The sequence below is a fragment of the Emydura macquarii genome, unplaced genomic scaffold, assembly GCF_026122565.2.
Source record: "Emydura macquarii macquarii isolate MOO-44397 ecotype Brisbane River unplaced genomic scaffold, CSIRO-AGI_Emac_v2 contig_2897, whole genome shotgun sequence".
In the NCBI taxonomy this organism is placed as follows: Eukaryota; Metazoa; Chordata; order Testudines; family Chelidae; genus Emydura; species Emydura macquarii.
In genome coordinates, this window is record NW_027133034.1 from 55,948,224 (window position 1) to 55,967,706 (window position 19,483).

The following is a 19,483-nucleotide window of genomic DNA, read 5'->3' on the forward strand; positions in this document are numbered from 1 at the left end:
TCACTTTCTGGGGCTAATTAAATTATTTGGATTAATAGTCTTTTTTTGTTGCTGTTCTTCCTAACTGAAAGATTCTCCCCTCAGGAAAGATTGTGTCATCCAAATCTGTCAGGAGCCACCATCTTCCCTCAAATCAAGTTGGCTTCATTCTGATTAGAAACAAACAATGAGAAAGGTGGCCATTCTGAAAGAGGGCATTTTTGTTAGTGGGTAGTTATAGTTACATAATCATTGAGAATAATACGAAATGACAGCTATTTTGAAAGAGGGCAGTTCACTGTGGAATTCTCAGAAGAAGAAAATCATCATTCAGCTTCCGATGAAAATAAAACTTTCACTTATGAATAAATGCAAAAAATTACCATTAGTCCTAAAAAAAGTACTGAATTGTACAAAGGCGTGAGATTTCAGTGAGTTCCAAATACATGTGAAGTTTGAAAAGTTTATGTTGCTCCCATTATTAAGACCATTTAGCATTTAATAATAGCCTGACAGGATGCTAAATTTTTAAACTAATTTTAATTCAAACTAATTAACAAGCTTACTTTCAAATTCTGAGAAAATTCATCCTGTGCCCAAAAAGTAAGTGCTGTAATTTTTAATAGGATACATTGTATTCTTCATACATAACACGTTTACATTTCCCCTTTAATTCCAAAACTCAATAATAATTATGAGTGGCATTTCCATAATAGTTAATTTTCTGTTAATAGTTCATATTCCAAAATGTTAAGATTTGTTCACTGACATTCTAATACCTGCTACAAGAATATCAAATAACTGTTGAATCAGCAGTTCAACCAGCAATATATCTTTTAAGTACTGGATTTGACAGTCTGAATTAAAATCATCAAAATCTGTGAACCTCTTAAAAAACTTAGTCCCATCACTGAATTACTGTAATTTGGAAAGGAAAATTAAACCCTTTTTTCCTGAATCCAGTTAGATGTTATTATCATCATATCAAAACATGAAACAAACTAAAATTAAGTAATCTTTATAGAAAGGTATATTTCAGCATTATCAAAAGTCATTGTAATTATCCACATATTAGAATAATAAATGTTTAGGTAGAGCCAGCATCTTGGGAAACAACCAAAGTCAGAATTGCAGAAAAACTCAATGTATTCAACAGCATGCTGAAACTTTTACTTTGATTCTGTACTTGAACAGTACTTCTGTGAACTATTGTATACAGCGTAAACATTCTTTTATCAGATATTTTCCTAGCAAAGGAAAAAGGCATTACTGAGTTTGATGAACCATACTTGCCCCTGCAACTAAGTAAAGGCTCTTTATTTTATATAGTTAATAAAAGCCAAAGCAATAAGTAATTTCTCTGATTTCTATGTGGGAAAGCTGTTTTGTTGCATGTTTCTTATGAATTTAAGTACTAATTATATAGCACTTTGGAGATTTTTTTTCTAAAGCAGTATTATTTTCAAGCTCAAAAGATTAGCAATATGCAGTATTTAGTATATAATAAAGTTAACTATTACAGTATTAAGAATTTTAAATGCCTTTAAAAATGGTTTTTCTAAAAATGTTTGACGTTAGTATGTCACAGCTGGCAAGGGGTTTTGGGTTTTTTTTTTTCCAGGAATGGGAAAACCTGCTGAGGAAAGAGCAGCAGTACCTTCAACATGTTTTGATGGCTTGTAAGCGTAATTTTTTACAATCATCTTAATGAGATTCATGCACTGGACAATAAATCGCTCAAATGCAACTCCTTCACCAGCCTCTGTGAAAACATAGCTTACAGCAAACTCCAATGATCTCTGAATCAGAGGGGTGAATGAAAAAGGATGTTGGTCCAGGAAGTCCAAAAGCTAAAAAGTGAGGGAAGAAAAACATCACGACTTAATTCAGACATGTTTTATGTGCACAAAGGACTTCATAAACCAACTTGCAAAAATAAGAGCACAGTCATGTAATTTGCAAACCTAACAGAATCTAAAACTGTAGAGAAACAGGATAGTTGACCACAAAATTAAATTAAAATAAACGCACTTTAACAGTGCTTATTGATTCTTTCATTTTATCTGTTAGTGTTCTAATTCTCATTTCCAAAACAATGTTTCATTAATCAGAACGAGTTTAAGGAACCATGAACATTTTCAACTATACGGTGCTATTTAATTGCTAAGTAACAACTCACAAGTGCAAGAATTGATTTTCCCTAAAACAAGAAAAAAAATTAACCCCCAAATTTAGTACTGAACATTTACTTTATCAGTTTACTCCACCCAGATGTTTTTTAAACACTGCATTAGTGATTAAATCTTATTCATGACAAATCCCAGTTTTGGAGAGGGCTGAACATTTTAACAAGCAGAGCCAACCCTTGGCATTTTTTATGAGAACTACAAAAAAAATTTGCTAATCGTATCTCCTCCAACCATAACAGACGTCCCATCAACCAAGTGTCACACCAGTGTGTGCGAGGACAAACTGAGGATTTTGAGGGGCATCTGCAAGGTAACATTTTGCTGCCCATCCCCTAAATATAAGATTCCTGTCTACCATGATCACATCAATATGTACTGGGGTTTGAGAAGGATTAGTGATTTGATCTGCTGGGAAACACTTCCATTATAACTGAATAACTTGGTATGTAAACAAGGTGCATACAAGGGGATCTTCAGTTTCATTCCCCCACTCCAGTCCAGACATTTGTTCCTTTAAACCTTAGTAATTAGTTATGCAAATGATTTTAAACTACGTATTTTCAAAGGTATCTTTGCAAGATTGGAAACTTAAAAATGAAATCTGATTCTCCTTTTCAGTACCCAAAGACTAGGCCTGTTAACAAAAGGCTTGCATAAACCCTTATTAGTGACGGCAATCATTCTCCATTCTGAAATATTTTGTAAGTGGCAGCTATGTAAGTTGTCTGCTTGAATAGGGAAAGTTAAAAGCCTCCCCTCAATTTGTTCTGTACACTCTGCTACTAGACTCTGGATGTGCTTTCAACAAACTCAATCTCAGAACAAGATTAGACTTTCATTCGGTTTCTACTTGTAGCAATCTTATTCAGAGTTAAAGATCACAGGAGACCAAGAGATATAAGCACAAAAAGAAAGAAAAGAGGAAGAGAGACTAGTTCCCTGTATGGATCAGGCTTTGTTCATGAACAGTCTTCTCCCCTGTGGTATATAGGTTATATTTTCTTCCATGAAGCCTTTGAATCCATGAGAATTAAAATCCTGAAGTGTTCTGAGTTATCTAGTTTGCTGGCCATTATTTTTTAATTTTCTCTTCAATGCCTTCAAATTTCTGTTGCACTGCAAAAATGACTGAATCACATATGTTGTTTTCAGTTTTCTTGTAGCTGTGTTGGTCCCAGGATATTTGAGAGACAAGGTAGGTGAGGCAATATCTTTTATTGGACTAAAATGTGTTGGTGAGAAAGACAAGCTTTTGAACTACACAGAACTCTTCTGGGGTCAAGAAGAGCTCTGTGTAGCTTGAAACCCTGTCTCTTTCACCAACAGAAGTTGGTCCAATAAAAGATATTGCCTCACCCACCTTGTCTTTTTGAGTCACACACAGTCACCTGAGCCCAAGAGACTTGCATCTGTACAATCCTCAGGGAGACTTAGAATAAAATGAATTACTTCTTTACATCTGCCAATAAAAGAAATGAAAGATGAACTTGGGAACAATCCCTGTACTCTTTGGTTGTTGGTTCAAATGAGAAAGAAAGATATGTGAATGCTTCATTTGCAGGAGACAACAAAGAACTATGGGCCTAATTTTCAGAGGTACCAAATGTCTGCAGCTTGTCTTCAATTGGAACTCCAAGTGCTTAGCACCTCTGGGGCTCCATGTTTAAAGAAGAAGTCATACGGGCCAGAAGATGGAGTCCTCAAATACTGGGAATGTTAGAGACATTGCATCTCTGAAAGATTATGCACCTGATTCCACTAAAACTATCTCCTGGCATAAGCATACAGTCCTGGTGCAGGCCTAAAAAGCTAAACTGCAGTTGAAAAGTCTGGGTTGGTTTTTGTTTGTTTGTTTTTAAGTAAACTAATCAAGAGCGGTCAGTTACTTAATATGACGATAACTATTTTTAACTCACCCACATTTTCAAGTGAGTCCACACCTTTATTAAAGCAGAGCGGAAAGTTGTTTACAGTCTCTTATATTAACCTCCTACACTGATCAATATCACAATACTTCTTTTTAAATAAGATGTCTGTCAACAGCAGGCTCCAAAAAACTGGTTATACATTTTACTTTTGAAATACATATAATTTTATTTTAGGTAAGAAAGTGTATATTACATTCTGACAGTTCATATTGGTGTCCTGAGTAAAGCAGATACTCTTCTCTTTAAAGGAGTACATGTTTTCAAGATTATATTTTGAGAGTGAAGCTATAATTTACAATTATTTGCTTCTTAACAGTATATAAAACACTGAGTTTTAAAGAATATATATTTAAGCTTTATGTAGATTACTCATTCAAAAAGTTGAAAACTGCATTCTAGTAACTGAATTGTAAACTTTAAACTTACCACTTTAGTGAACAGAATGATAGTCTTTTCTAGACGGTCTCTGCATACATTTTCTGTTCCAATACTTCTACCTGGTAAATAACAGATATTTAACAAACATCATTTCTTAATCTTTGCTTTTGTTTATCCACATTTGGAAAAATTATCTTTGAAGAAACAGCTCACTCTTGCCATCATATCTTCCAAATTACAGATAAAGCAAGATGAACAGGTAGCACTATGGCAGATGAAATTCAGATGAAAGGAACCAAATATTGGACCAAAATAATGTAAATTTTTCTGACACACAGCTGCTTCTAAATTAACTATAACCACGTAGAAAAGAATATGAGCATCATTATGGACAACTTAGTGTAAAAGTTGTCAAAAAAGCAAACAAATGCTAGGATGGACAGAAAGGAGATAGAAAATAATACTGACAAATGTATAATGCCATTATTAAAAATTCATGGCACAACCTTGGCATGGAATACTATATTCACTTCTGATCGCCTTATTTCAAAAAGATATAGTCAGAACAGAATGGATTCAAAGACTGATTACAAAAATTATTACAGGAACACAGGTACTTCTGAATACAATGGCAAGACTGGGATTCTTTAAAGAAGACACAAACAAGAAGAGACACAGTAGAGGTATATAACACAATGAATGATATAGCGAAGGTAAACTTTGTGCTAATTTACCCACTTTACAAAAAGAGCATTATTCAATGCAACTTGAAAGGGAACAAAATTTAAAGCTAGTAAAAGTGAATACTTTTAAAAAAAACCACACAATACATAATGAACCTATGGAACTCATTGCCACAAACTATCATTGATGCCAAGGTCTTAATAGGCTGCATACATGGAGACATCTAGATGAGAACATTCACTGCTAGATTAGATAGGATAAAATTTGAAAGATATATTAAACACTCAAGTTTCAAAGCATAAGTTAATCATTAACTGACTATCAGGAAGAAACTTTCCCTATAGGTAGGTTGTTCCCTAATCCTCCACTATAGGATTTCTTGTATCTTCCTCTGAAGCATCTGGTCACAGACAGGATACTGGAATAGATGGATCACAAACGTATTTGGACAAATCTACCTGGAATAACATTTGTCACACTATATCCTGTCATCGTAGATGAAGTCTGAGATTAAAACTACTTTCTATTTCATGATGCAATTTGGAGGCAGTAATCACAAATTCTCTCCCGTTTGACATTTTCAAAAACTCATCCATGGCATCCTCCAAGGAAAAGCTTGAGACAACTTAGTTTCTTTTTATATTCCATGTATGTAACTTCTTTTTGTCTCCTCTTCATTCTGTGGTTTATTTGGGAGATTCTGCCTTTTTATTAATACTACTGTTAATTCTTACTAAATCTCTATTTTTTATTTTTTTTTCCTGCAAGAGGGCTTTGGTTATTTGGCACCAAAAATTCATATCTGTATTATTACTCAAAGTCTTTTCTGTACAGTATCATTGAGAAGTGCAGTGAAATTCATAGTTTTGTATTCGTGAGAAAACGTCAAAGTGCCTTAGATACCAAATATTTGTTTAAATATTAGAGGTCGGGGAAACCTTAATATTATTAATGTACCAGAATAGGACAGCATACTTGAAAAAAGTACTTACTACATTCCAGAAACTGTTTTAGTCGCTCAAATACTGCATGTAGAAATCCCTGAAAAATATCAATATTACTTCTTCAAAGTGAAGGCCATTTTGGATTGTATTAAGGGAGGAAAAATATTATTTGAATACAAAAGATGTAGGATTCTACTAAAGAGCCGTCAAACTAAGAAGTCAGTTCAAAAGCAATTACAGCGCTTAAAATCATCCCCTACATAATTACATTACTGTTAGTAAAAACTAAATACAAATAAGGAAAGTTAATACATTTTTTCTATTTTAATTATACTTTTATATAATACACAATTTTGCTTTGATTTTTACTATTTTTCATTCACAATCCAATCATTCCTCAAGAAAAATAAAATCACTGCTGTAGAACTACTACTACTGACCATCTTTCCTCTTTGAACCTCCCCCACCTTGTAAAATAACACTTTGTGGAGAAAGATGTGACTGTTCTCTCCAGTGAATGAAATTTCAGTATCATACTCAATCCTGAAGAAATGGCTAATTCCTGTGGTTATTTCTGATTAAACAATTTTGCCCTAGTGAGAAAAAGAAATTAGCTATTTCTTTGACATTATATCAGTCTCAGACTAAGCATTTTAATAAACTTAAGTCATAAAGTTCTTAAGTCATTCTAAGTGCTTAGAAGCAAATTTACTCAAGGTGCTATGACCCCTGAAAATAAAATTATGTCCTGTGGCCTGGGTGGAGTACCTCACTCCATTGCCAATTTATTAATAATTAATTCCACCAATACAGTGTGTCTAATATACCCTTATAAAATCCAAAATCATGAGAAATTTCTCCATTAGCATTCATAGTATTAATGAGAGATATCATACACATCAATAAAGGGGCATGTTGCACTGAGCAAATGACTAGCCCAAATACTGACACTGCAAAATAAGGATCAGACAAAAATAAACTTGATAAACACCTATAAAGTGAACAGTTATCATCACCCTTTAAAGTATGAGCACCTATAAACAAACATATTTATTAAAGTAATCTGACAGTTTCTCTAGCTCATAAATTACAGTTTATAATTAGACATCAACTACTCAAATCAACTGTTCTTCAGGTTTTAAAGATTCCAGAATTCTGAATCTAATAAAACAAGCGCAAAAATACTACAAAAAGGTGTCATTTGGAAAGGTTACTTCAAAACAGTTAAAGGCTCTGAAGAGGCAGTATAGATCAAGTACTGAATAATCACAGGGAATTCAACTATTTCTATGAAATGTCAGCTCAGCCATGGATCCTATTTTCAATGGCTTTGGTTATGCCTGACAGGCTTCTTGCCAAAGATAAATGACATCAAGAGGACTGATTTAAATCACTGATTTTAATCATGATTTAAATCAGCAAACAGCAAATCTAGATTAAAATAATCAATTTACTCATGTTTTGCATTTGTACTTTTTTATTAGTTATTTTCCTACAGAAAGATTGAGCCTCATTGGTTGATAACCATTAAAACATGCTAATTTGCAAGTAAATATCATCTTTACACTAAATCTGTGCTTCTTTTCGATGACCATTTATTTAATCAATCGTATAGCTTAATTTAAATTTATTCAGATTCTTAATTACGACATTTTTATTATGTTAGAAAATGGCAAATGATGTTTTTCTTGTTTACTAGATGATTAATTTTTTACTTGCTATTTGTGTTGTGTTGTATTTACTTGCTCTTTTTGGATGGAAATTCAAATTTAATTTAAAATGCACAAAAACAGCATTTAAAAATTGTTCTTTATTATTCAATAAAACTATCTATCTAAAATGTTCTGGATACATGAGAAAAAATAAATATCAAAACATGTTCTGCATTTAAAAACTATCTGATTTATTCAATAAAGGAAGTAATATCTGTAGTTAGTGAACAGAACTAATTATTCCTAGTCAGCATGTTCTTAAAGATTTAAAAACTAGGAGATCTCATCCTCTCACACGTAGTTTTTATTTATAGATTAGAAGAGGAAAACAAGCTTACCTGCTTTTTCAACTCCCATTTGATTTCTTAATTTTGAATTAACTAGTGACTGAACTGAACTAACTTAATAAACTGAAGTTAAGAAAATATTCTCTCTGCACCTGAGGAAGAGGTTACGGCTGTCAAAAGCTGGTTTTGCCCTTCAACAAATTAGGGTTCCATGTGCTTAGCCAGTCACTCAAACCACTGACCTGGCAAAATTAAAACATTATATCTACCTAACCCGAACCACATGGACCAACAGGTTTGGGTTTCTCCTGTGGCAGTGCTCTGATGGTGGATAAAGCTGGAACATGTCTACAGAAGTGTTCCCCTTATTTTAATTTTGCCATCTGTGGTGATAGTGATTGATGCTTTGGGGCACAGTGACCTCCCACTGTGTCCCAATGCATCCAGGGTTCTGTTTCAGTTTTATTCCCTGGCTCAGAGAAGGAAGAGCATTGCTGAGAAACACTCTTCCAAGGACTCAAAGGGCCTCCCAGTGAAGCATGAGCCAATCTCCTTATTATATAACTTTGGTCTTTGTAGAACACAAATAGTTCCTAAAGTATGTGGCTTAACAAGGCACTCAGCATCAGACCCAATAGCACAAGACAATGGAATCCCTGCATACTGAGCTGTCTCCGGGCATGGAGCCTGTCTTGCTACTCATTCCAGACTCAGCAAAACATGATAGGGACCCAGTACCTAGTTCTCAGCCAGATCGATGTCTACGAACAAATGCCCTGGCGGTAACCTCTATGGGGTGAAGCTTAAAGCAGCTTTGAAGTGCTCTAACTGTACAGTTGAGCAGCAACTTGCACACAATGCTCAGGAACATGATTTGCCCCATGTGAGAAGGCACACCATGTTCTTTAATCACTGGCAGACAGTGCCATCGCAGGATGGGCACAGCTTGAAAGTGATGGATTTGCTTTTGGATCTCTTAGTTAGGTCCACAATGTCACAGGAACGCTCATAACTCTGTAGCTCTGAGGAGAAAGGGACCAAGTAAAAGATTTGAGTGGTACCCTAACGTAAGTATTTATTACTACTACAAATTGTTGGGCCAATTTGAGTTCAAATTGTATGCTGCAAACACCAGAACTTAAAATATATACCCAGTTCATGTTCACTTACATGTACTGTGTAAAGATAATAGAAACTGAAAACTACAACAGGTATAAATCCAGTCATTTTCTGTTACTACTAAATTCATTTTGGAAATATGATGGTGAAAGTACCACCTATTTTTAGAGAAATATGCAAAAGTAGAAATTTTAAAAATATCTGACTATTCAGTTTTAACACAGGCACTCTACATCTCAAAAATACCACTGACAGCAAAAGCAAGATGGTGAGCTTTATAAGATTAATGATTCAACAGAAAGTCTGCTACTAAGTATTGACTTTTAGAGAAGTCTGCTTGTTACAAGCACATGAGGATTCCTAGGCAGCTCTCTAGTCTGTTTTATAGTGTGCTGATAAAAGATTGTTCTATAATTAATGCAGCATGATGGAGATTTATCTTCTTAATGCAGTGTTGGCAATAGAGGCTCTGTACACTCAAAGAAAAAACATCCAACTTTGAGGCCATAACTGTATCGGGTTGCAAAGACCATGAAAGTTTTCTTTAAAAACAGAGCAAGATCCTTCCCAGTTCATGATGGTTTACCTGAGGGCCACATCTTTAATTGCCTTTATACTGTTCTGCTCATTTATTTGCTGCTAAAAATGTATTCTCTTGATTGCGAATGTAAATTCAACTTAAGTAATTCGCCCATATGACTGAATACTATCCTTTCCTTTATTCTTCTGTCATTAGGGTATTTATTATATTCTTTAATCTTTAGAAAACAACTAATACTAGTTATACCCTATGGGTGCTGTATACATTTCTTCAAGACAATTAAAAAATACTTCCCCCACTTACAAATTTAGGACTTCAACAGAAATCTAGAATTTCTGAGCTAGATTTTCATTTCTAGAATTTGTAGGAAGTACTAAGAGTTTGTAAACACACACATCGCAGAAGTTTGCTTCTAGATAATGGGAGAAGTTTTTCAAACAGAAGAACTATTTCTCCTATTTCACCTGATGCACCAATGTCCTGAGACACCTACTGAAGTATCAGACAAAACGATATAGGCAGAAGAGATGCCACACAGTAAGTACGCTAGGCAGAATAGGACACATCAAGTGAGTGAAGAGAATGATGAAATAAGAAGATCCTCCACAAAGTGGAATCAAGTAGGAATACACATGAACTGTCCAAGTACCAGTATATTGTAGGTGAGGATAGCAGCGCCGCCTATTATTAGGTTTGCCCAACACTACCCATTAGAAGATCCAGTTTTCAACTAGTTGTTTATAAAACTGTCAAACTTTAATGGTTTGGGCTAAAATTTTCCATGCTAGGTGTCTGCCTTAAGTTGTGTGTGTACATATGTGTGCGTGGGCATATATACATATTTCTCACTCACACACACACACGCACGCGCACACACGCACGTAATTTCAGCCAAAACAATTCAGCCACTTCCAAGAATGAGAATTGTTTTGCCCACGTTAAAAAAAAATGTTGAGACCTTTTCTTTCAAATACGGTAGCTGCCTCTTGTATTGGAGCAGGTACTTGAAATTTGGCACATGGTAGCTTCTGTGTCTTCGCCATCTCACTGAAAAATCTACCCAAACTTGGCCAAGTTCCAAGTCTTAGAAAAATTCCTGTTTGCACACGGTTAGCAAAGACTTCAATTCTAGTATCTAAAGACTACATCCTCACTGAATATGCTCCGTCTCCTCAGAGCGCCATTGTGTGACCAAAGCCTTCTGAGACCAGATTGGGAGAATCATCATCCCATAGAGTGACTGAGCGTACTCCAGCCAAGCACTAGAATGGCAAAGCCAAACTTTCCCTGCAATTGCTGCTCGAGGTTGGGCTAAGGCTTGTCACCAGACATACAAGCAGGGAGTCTGTCTCTCCTGTGCTCTATGTGACCACCTTATGGTGCCCGAGAAGTGTAGAGGAGGAAGTCATTTGATTTGAATGCAGAGGGGACAAAAAATGCAAAGGGAAGGGAAAGGAGTAGCTTGGGACAAGGAGCCTCAGGAGTCTGGGATCAGGGGCCTGTAAGAGAAACAACATAGAAGGAGACTGAAAGCCAGCTGGCTTGGGGGGAGGAGAGTGGGGGAAATTGGGTGAGACTGGAACTACCTGGACAAAGAATCTGAGGACAAATTGTTGGGGTGGAAGAGGGGAACTGACAGGACTGGCTGGGCAAAAAGACAGATTAATAATGTCATATTCATAGCAGAGTTTGAATAGCGTGCAGTACATAAGGCGTAGGGCCACACGTTGAAAAGTAAGGAGAAAACAAAATTGTGAATAGCTGTTCGTTAACTGAACACTATTCATCCTGTTCACTGAATGAGGCAGGGGTCTTATGGAAAAAAGAATACAGATCATTTAATTAATGACTGTATGTATCATAGAGCACATGCACAAGGGGGCCAAATTAAAGTTGCACAGGCAGCCTGAAATCTGGCATTTTCTACCGTTGAGTACTCGACTCTGCAACCTTAATAATGTTCTTTTAACACAGTTTTCAGATATAATATAATATAGAGGGGACTAGGGTCTGGCTCATGGTTTACTTCATTACAATTGTCCAAGAGGTCCAAAAATCTGAGCTGTGGAAATTCTGCCAGATTTGTGTTGGAAAGTGCACCCAAGGGGTAAACATCCCATAAAATAGTGCCCTTTAAAGTAGTATTGTTATCCACCCAGTTCATTGTGTGACCCCCACCCTATTCACTGCCCATCCAGTTTTAAAAATGAGACAGACTGGGGTCACATTGAAGAAATGGTATATAGCCATATAATTAAACAATGGATATGCACTTACATAAAGGGACAGAGTTAAGGTAGCATGTAAACCATACCTTGGTATTGACTGTCCTTGGAATGCTTCACACTGATGAACATTCTTTTCATGTAGGTTATGTATAACATTTCCTACACTTTTAAAAAATGAAAAACTATTAAAAATATTCCATTGTGTTGAACTATTTATTAAACTATAGCAGAACATTGGCTGCATAAGATAGGCACGGAATGACACAGAGCTGCTGTCATTAGGAACATGCAAAACTTGACACTTTTGAAATTTTCCATCAAAAATCCCATTCTAGTTAAAGGATAGTTTTGTGGTTCTGACAAAGCTGATGAAAAACTCCTTTTGAGCCAAACATTTAATTCCTGTGAATTTATTTCTGGCACAGAAAATCATTTTCTTATTAGCAGTGACAAGCTCAGAGTGAGCAAACAAGCTTCAAGCTCTCTGAGCGATCCATTTTATACCAAATTTTATGAAGAGTGGAAAATGTATTATGCAACAATTTCCCTTCTGCTAGCAGGGTCTCCCACAATTCTGCTATGCGTAGGTGACTGCTCTCCTCTCTGCAGCTTCTGGACATAGGTCAAAGCTGCAGCACAGCTCGAGCTAGACATATCCCCTTCTCTCACTTGCTGCCAAATGAGTCATTCCAAAGCTGTGTGGAAAAACTCAGAGAAAATTTATAACTGTAACATCAAGGTGTAACTCATTAACTATATACACCTGGCCAACTCCCTACATGGTGCACAGGCCAGATAAAATGCTGACCATTGGCAGATGCCATCCAGGAGTGGGAAGAATTGTAGGAGGCACTGCTATTAGAAAAGAAATTATCAGATAAGAACTTTTCCATTCTACAGTCCAGCATCTCCCACAAGTCTGCCATACATGGGAAGCAGCAAGCAATGAACAGGAGTAAGAAGGGTCAAGAAAAGGTAAACAGAAAGAGAAATGGTTAGATAGAACCCCAAAGACGATTGTCCAAAAAGCAATGTCATTACTGAACCACTGCCTGGAGGACATTCCTGCTGAAGAACGCTTCTGCAGAGACAAAGTCCACTTGGTAATGTTTGATAAAGGTGTTAACTGATGTCCATGTGGTTGCTTTACATATTTCTGAGATGAAGAATATGCTCATTCAGCCCACAGGGTGACCATGGATCTCGTGGAGTATGCCCTAATTCCTTCTGGAACAGGACCGCCTGATGCTTTGTAAGCTTCAACCATGCATAGTCTGAGCTATCTAGTGAGAGATAACCATAAGACCCTGAGACCTTGACATTTCAGATGAAAGGAAATAAACAGGAAGCCTCACCTGCTTGGGGATTCTGTGCACTTAAGGCAGATTTTCAGTGCTCTTCTGACATGTAGAGTGTTCCACAGCTTCTCTGACAGGTGCAGGGGCTTTGGGCAGAAGGAAGGAAGAAAGGATAATCTCCTGCAAAGTATGGAAAGGAGAGTTCACCTTTGGAAAAAATGACTCCAGAGTTCCCAGTACCCCTTTGTCATCAAGGAACACGCAGTAGGGTTCCTGCATATATAGGACTACCAACTCTGAAACTCAGCTAGCAAATTATGGGAAAATTTTGCTAGGCATCCCCTGAAGTGGATCTCAGAATCGGATGGAGCTGGTATCAATACTTGTTCGGCACTCTTGAATGTCTCATCAAAAATATCTCTTGATCGCAGGGGAGGAGTGAGGTTGGATAACTGCAGTTGAAGTGGAAGGTGCAGGATATTTTGGTCTTCGTGTTTTCTGCTGTTTGCAAGGCAGCTAGCTTGTAAGAGTGCCGATGACAGAAGGGTTGTGGTGAGGGCCTCAATTTGTAGGGCTGTTTCTATGGTATTTTTTCTGGAAGCAGAGGGCTGCCCTGAAGTCCTTCAATGAGTGCAAAGACCTGTCTATCATCTTGTTGAAAAGATTAGCCTCATAAATGTGAAAGTCCTCAATGTGTTTTGGACCTCTCTGGGAAACCCTGAACAGTGCAGCCATGATTCCCATCATCCCTATACCGACTGCCTTAGACGTTCATGCCGTATCAGTTGCAGATTGTAATGATGTTCTGGCCACTAGTTTGCATTCATCAATAAAGGCTTGAAATTAAGCCCTATCCTCCAGACGTAACATGTCCCTAAAGTCCAGGAACTTGCAGTAATTCAGGAAATTGTATTTGGCAAAAAGGGCTTGATGGTTTGAGATTCTAAACTGAAGGCTGATAGATGTGAACACCTTCTTTCCCATAAGGTCTAAATACTTGGCATCTTTATCTGCAGGGGTGGCCATTCATTGTTGTTGGGACCCTTCCGTGGCTGCCTGGACCACCAAGGATATTGGGGCAAGTTGGGTGAACAAGAATTCCACTCCTTTATCGAGGACAAAATACCATTTTTTTTTCTCTTTGGGGCAGGGGCTTAAGTAGCCAGCATGTTCCATACAGCCCTTGCTGGTTCTAGTATGGCTTCATTTACCAGGAGTGCAGGATGCAGGATATCCACGAGCTTATGTTAAGAGCGCTGGACCCTCTTCTAAGGAGATTTGAAGCTCTTTCACCACTCTTCGTAACAGCTCTTGAAATTGTCTATGACCATCCAGGGGAGACTGTGAGACTGGAGCAACTGCTTCATCGAGTGATGAGGACAATACCCTTGCTGGTATTGGAGGTACCAGTAGCTCTAGCTCATCTTCCTCTTCTTACATGGGATCAGGTGGAGGTTCTGGATGACCCACTTGGAGTAGAGGAGTGGTAAGACTCCCTGTTGGATTGCATGGATTCCGGGTACCCAGAGGCCACAGTAAGGCCAGTATGAGATGTCAAAAGTAGGTTGTAGTGGTCCCCAAGGCACTGGGTACCACTGGTCCTGAGGAAAAGATCCCTGTTTGTGTGGCTGAGGCTCATTCTACGAGATTCTTGATCCAGTGTCTAGATCTCTCTAGGTGGAAGTGAAACTGGTTTCACCAATACATACAACTCTCCTGATAATGAGAATGTGAAATCCAGCTCCATCGGCAGAGCCATAGTGGGGAAACTGAGGCTAGTGGATGAGAAGGGAAATAGATTTCTTCCAGAGTCCTCAATTCCCACTGGTGTTAGAATCTCCCTGGTGAGGATCAGTCCTGATAACAATGGAGACTGTGGGTTCAGAAGGATAAAGATATCCTCTAGAGTGTTATAAGTCACCAGCCCTTTCAGAGGTTGTGTCTTGTCACTCCATGCCACTGGAATAGGAATAGACAGTTGTTCCTTATGGGGCTATGACAGTACCATCAGTGAAGGAGTCTCTGACCTGGTGGTCTTCAACAACGCCAGAGATTCCCAGTCCTTTGGGGTTTTCATTTTAGTTAATATCACAGTGGGTGTCCAGCATTGTGGAGGCTAATGCTGTGAAGGAACTTTGCTGATGAGGCTTAGTGGGACCTACTTTGACAGGGTCAGGGAAGGTTCGCTCCTCTGAGAATATCTAAGAGGGGAACTGCTTTTATGTTTTTGAGAGTGCCCCTTACGCTCATGAAAGGGCCCAGATAAAATAGTATTTTCCTCTACTCCTTTCCATTGTGGAATCAGATATAGTACTAGGCAGTGCACTCCTTGATGAGTCTGGCCAATGTACAAAGGAAGTCTCCCTAGCCTGGGTCTGACTGAGCCCTCATCGCATGCTCCATAAGGTGCTTCCAAAGCCAGAGCTCTCACACCTGCCACATTCGGCTGAGAAAACTGCATTTGGCTGAGGTATGAGCTTCTCTGTCACAATAAAGGCAGCACTGGTCACTGCTGACCAAAAAGGTCGGGGGGGAGAAGCAGTATTTGAAGCCCAGTACCCTAGGCATAATCCAAGTTCCACACCAGGAGACCAGAAGGATTCTCCAGGATGAGGATTCTAACACTGACTAACTAAGGAACTATCAAAACACTAACTCACTTCACAACTAAACAAATTTCCTGTTTACAGAGGGCTGAAGGTGCCCATGATCTTCACCACTTCTTCCAGTCCATGGCATGGGTTCATAGGTCTTGGAATTCCAGGCTTTTTCTCTTCAAATGTCTCGACACTCTTCCCATCATATCTTCAGTCTTCCACACTCCTTTTTGTTGTCGTCTTCCTCCCAGGCTTTTACTGGTCATTCTTCTCCCATTCTCATCAGATGCCCAGTCCACCTCTGACCTGCACTCTCCAACTATCACCCAGAGTTACAAGTTCACCTTCCCCTTAATTTCTTCCCAGAGCAGTCTGTCTATCCTCCATTTGGTTGCCATTCTCCTCATTATATTATTTTCTACTACTTTTATCTTCTTTTCTTCCATTACCATAAAACTCACCATTTCCAAACCATAGAGCAAGCAGGGACACAAACATCATACACTTTTCCTTTCAGTTTACTATTTAACTGCCAGTCCCACAGTAGTCCTGCCACTTTTTTCACAGCCGCCCATGCATACAGAGTTCTTTTCTTCAATTCTTCAGATCTCTCTTCAATGGCACTAAGCATACCTCCCAAGTACAAAAATTTTTTTCTGCTTCAGCTTCTTCCTGAAACATCAGTCAACAGTTCTTCTTCCACCTTCCCTACTTGCATAATTTCAGTATTCTTTCTGTTTATCTTCAAACATAGATTCTCACTAACACCAAAATACTAAGAAGAATATATAATTGCATATTTACAGGCAGAAGAAAAAAGGATCAACTCCATACAATGGAGGATTCCAACTCAGGCCACGCAGTGGTAAGATGGAACAGGAGAGGTGGTTGATCTCTGCCTCTCAATACCCTTAGGGCAGAGCATAAGGAGAGCAGGGGTGCATGCACGGACCAATGGCCGCTGCTTGCAAGAATTTTCCAGTCTCAGGAGCATGGAGCACATGCACACCCACAGCAGAACACAAACCAGTACTTGAAGAAGAAAGCTGCCTTGTCATACAGAGTACTTTTTCCCCAATACCTAACCTACATCTCCCTTGCTGTAGATTAAGCCCATTACTTTTTTTTTCTACCGTCAGTGTTCACAGAGAACAATTCATCACCATCCTCTTTATAATGGCCCTTAACCATGGAAGACTTATCAGATCCCCCCTCATTCTTTTCTCAAGACTAAACATGTCCAGTTGGTTTTTTTAGAACCTTTCCTCATAGGTCAGATGTTCTAAACCTTTTATTATTTTTGTTGCTCTCCTCTGGACTATAAAGGATTAGGGAATAAATGGTCTGGCCAAGCAGTTACAGCTGGGCAGAGGTCTGCCCACCAGGAACAGGAATTGCCTGGAAGGAGTTGGAGGAATTGGAAGGCCAGGTCCCATAAACAAGAATCAGAGTCAGGCCAGGGTCAGAGAGAGGAGATCAGAGAGAGTACCAGGGTAGTCGAGAGGCAGGAATCAGGGTCGAAGCCAGGCTGGCATCAGAGACCAGAGATGAGGCAAAGTCTGGCACTGCAGCAAGTCAAAATTTGTGTGGTTGCCCAACTCCCTAGGGAAATCCCCGGGGTTAAGTAGGGGAACTTAGCCAATCAGAGGGCGGAAGGGTACTCACTCTGGGTCTCTTGGGTGGTACTTCCTGCAGTGCCTACTCATCACACTGCTCCCTGGCTGTGCCTCTGCAAGGCCTGCTGGTGGCATTGGGGGAACATCAGCCAATCCAGGCTCTACAGACATGGATTCTAAACCCTGGATCCTTACATGGACTCTCCTCACTTTGTTCACATCTTTCCTAAATTCTGGTACCCAGAATTGGACACTCCAGCCAGTGCTGAATAGAACAAGATTTGAGACTTCCTCTGTCTTACATACAACACTCCTGTCAATACAACCGAGAATCATATTAATCTTTTTTCACAGCTGCATCACATTGATGACACATATTCAGTTTGTGGTCCACTATAAACCCCAGATCCTTTTCAACAGTACTACCAAGTACACAGTTATTCCCCTTTTTGTAATTGTGCATTTGAGTTTTCCTTCCTAAGTGAAATACTTTGCACTTGTCTTTACTGAATTTCATCTGGTTGAATTCAGACCAATTTGTCAAGGTCATTTTGAATTTTCAACCTGTCGTCCAAAGTGCTTACAACCTCTCCCAGATTGGTGTCATCTGCAGATTTTATAAGCTTACTCTCTATTCTATCATCCAAGTCATTAACGAAAATACTGAGTAGTATCGGACCCAGGACTGACCCCTGCAGGACCTCACTAGACAGGCCCTCCCAATTTGACAACAAACCACTGATAACATGTTGACTGCCAAGTTTTAAAAAAAGCCAAATAAGTGAACTAGTGGAAGTCACTGGTTAAGCACCTGGACCAGCTTTTGACAGCAGTAGCCTCTTCTCCTTGTGCAGGGAGAGTACTTTCATCATTTCAGTTTATTCAGCCAGTTCAGTTCAATGACTATTCATTCAAAATTAAGAAAATGACGGAATTGAAAACGCAGAAAAGCTTATTCGCTTCTTCCATTCTATAAATAAAAACTAGGCATGAGAGAATGAGATCCACTAGTCCTCAAAACCTTTAAGAATATGCTGACCAGAAACAGTCACTCTATTTCACTAGGTACAGATAATACTTCCTTGGTTTAATAAATCGGTCAGTTTTAAATGCAAAACGTGTTTTGATAAACTTTTTCTCATGTATTCAGAACATTTTAGGTAGTTTTATTAACTAATACAAAAATTGTAAATGCTGTTTTTGCATTTTAAATTTAATTTCCATGCAAGCAAAGCTTGACACAAACCACAAGTAAAAAAATTAATTATATCGTAAACAACAAATGCATTATTTTTTAATATAATTTAAAAAATGTAAAAATTAAGAATCTGAATAAATGTAAGTCAAGTTATAATTGCTTAAATAAATGTATAACAACATAGTGCATCCTCCTGGTTACCAAAAATAAAAAGCACCAAATTTAGTGTAAAGACAATATTTAGTTACAATACTATATTTAGTTGCAGGAATACTGTGGGGAATGAGACCCAAATACCAAATGTAGTGTCCCAAGCTATAAATATTAACATGGTCCACTAAACACAATTTCTTTTTTTTTTAATCCTATACTAGAGGAAGAGGGGTTTCTTCAAACTTAGAAATTGTTTAACTTTTTAAGTTTAAGTCCAAATGTTCAAATAATAGTAGGGTTTTTTGTTGAGTTGAAGGCCCTCATCCAGCAAAACACTTAACCATGTGTTGAAGTGCTTTGCTGGATCAAGGCCTTAAAAAGTTATTCCCTCAGAAATGTCAAGCCAATCCACAAAGCAAACCCTTTAGGAGACTGTAAATATTGAGCATTCATTTCATACAGTCAGAAAGGAGTTCTTGATACTGTGATGAAGAGGCTAATGTAAGGACATACTGTTTATATAATTGGTTGCTCTGTTCATCAATTGCTGAATTATGGAAAGCAGCAGGAACGCATCCATACAATCACAAAAAAAAAAATCTGTTTTTATATCCCAGTTTATTTGTCAAGGC

General features: G+C 38.1%; 1 protein-coding gene across 1 annotated transcript in view; it reads right to left on the reverse strand.

Moving 5' to 3' along the window:
* IPO11 (importin 11) overlaps positions 1-19,483 on the reverse strand; it is a 294,514-nt gene that overhangs the window by 216,353 nt on the left and 58,678 nt on the right. The window contains exons 8-10 of the mRNA XM_067568644.1: positions 6,151-6,199; positions 4,523-4,593; positions 1,637-1,829 (exon numbers count right to left, since the gene is read on the reverse strand). Coding sequence (XP_067424745.1) covers positions 1,637-1,829; positions 4,523-4,593; positions 6,151-6,199 — 313 coding nt within the window. The remainder of the gene's footprint in view (positions 1-1,636; positions 1,830-4,522; positions 4,594-6,150; positions 6,200-19,483) is intronic.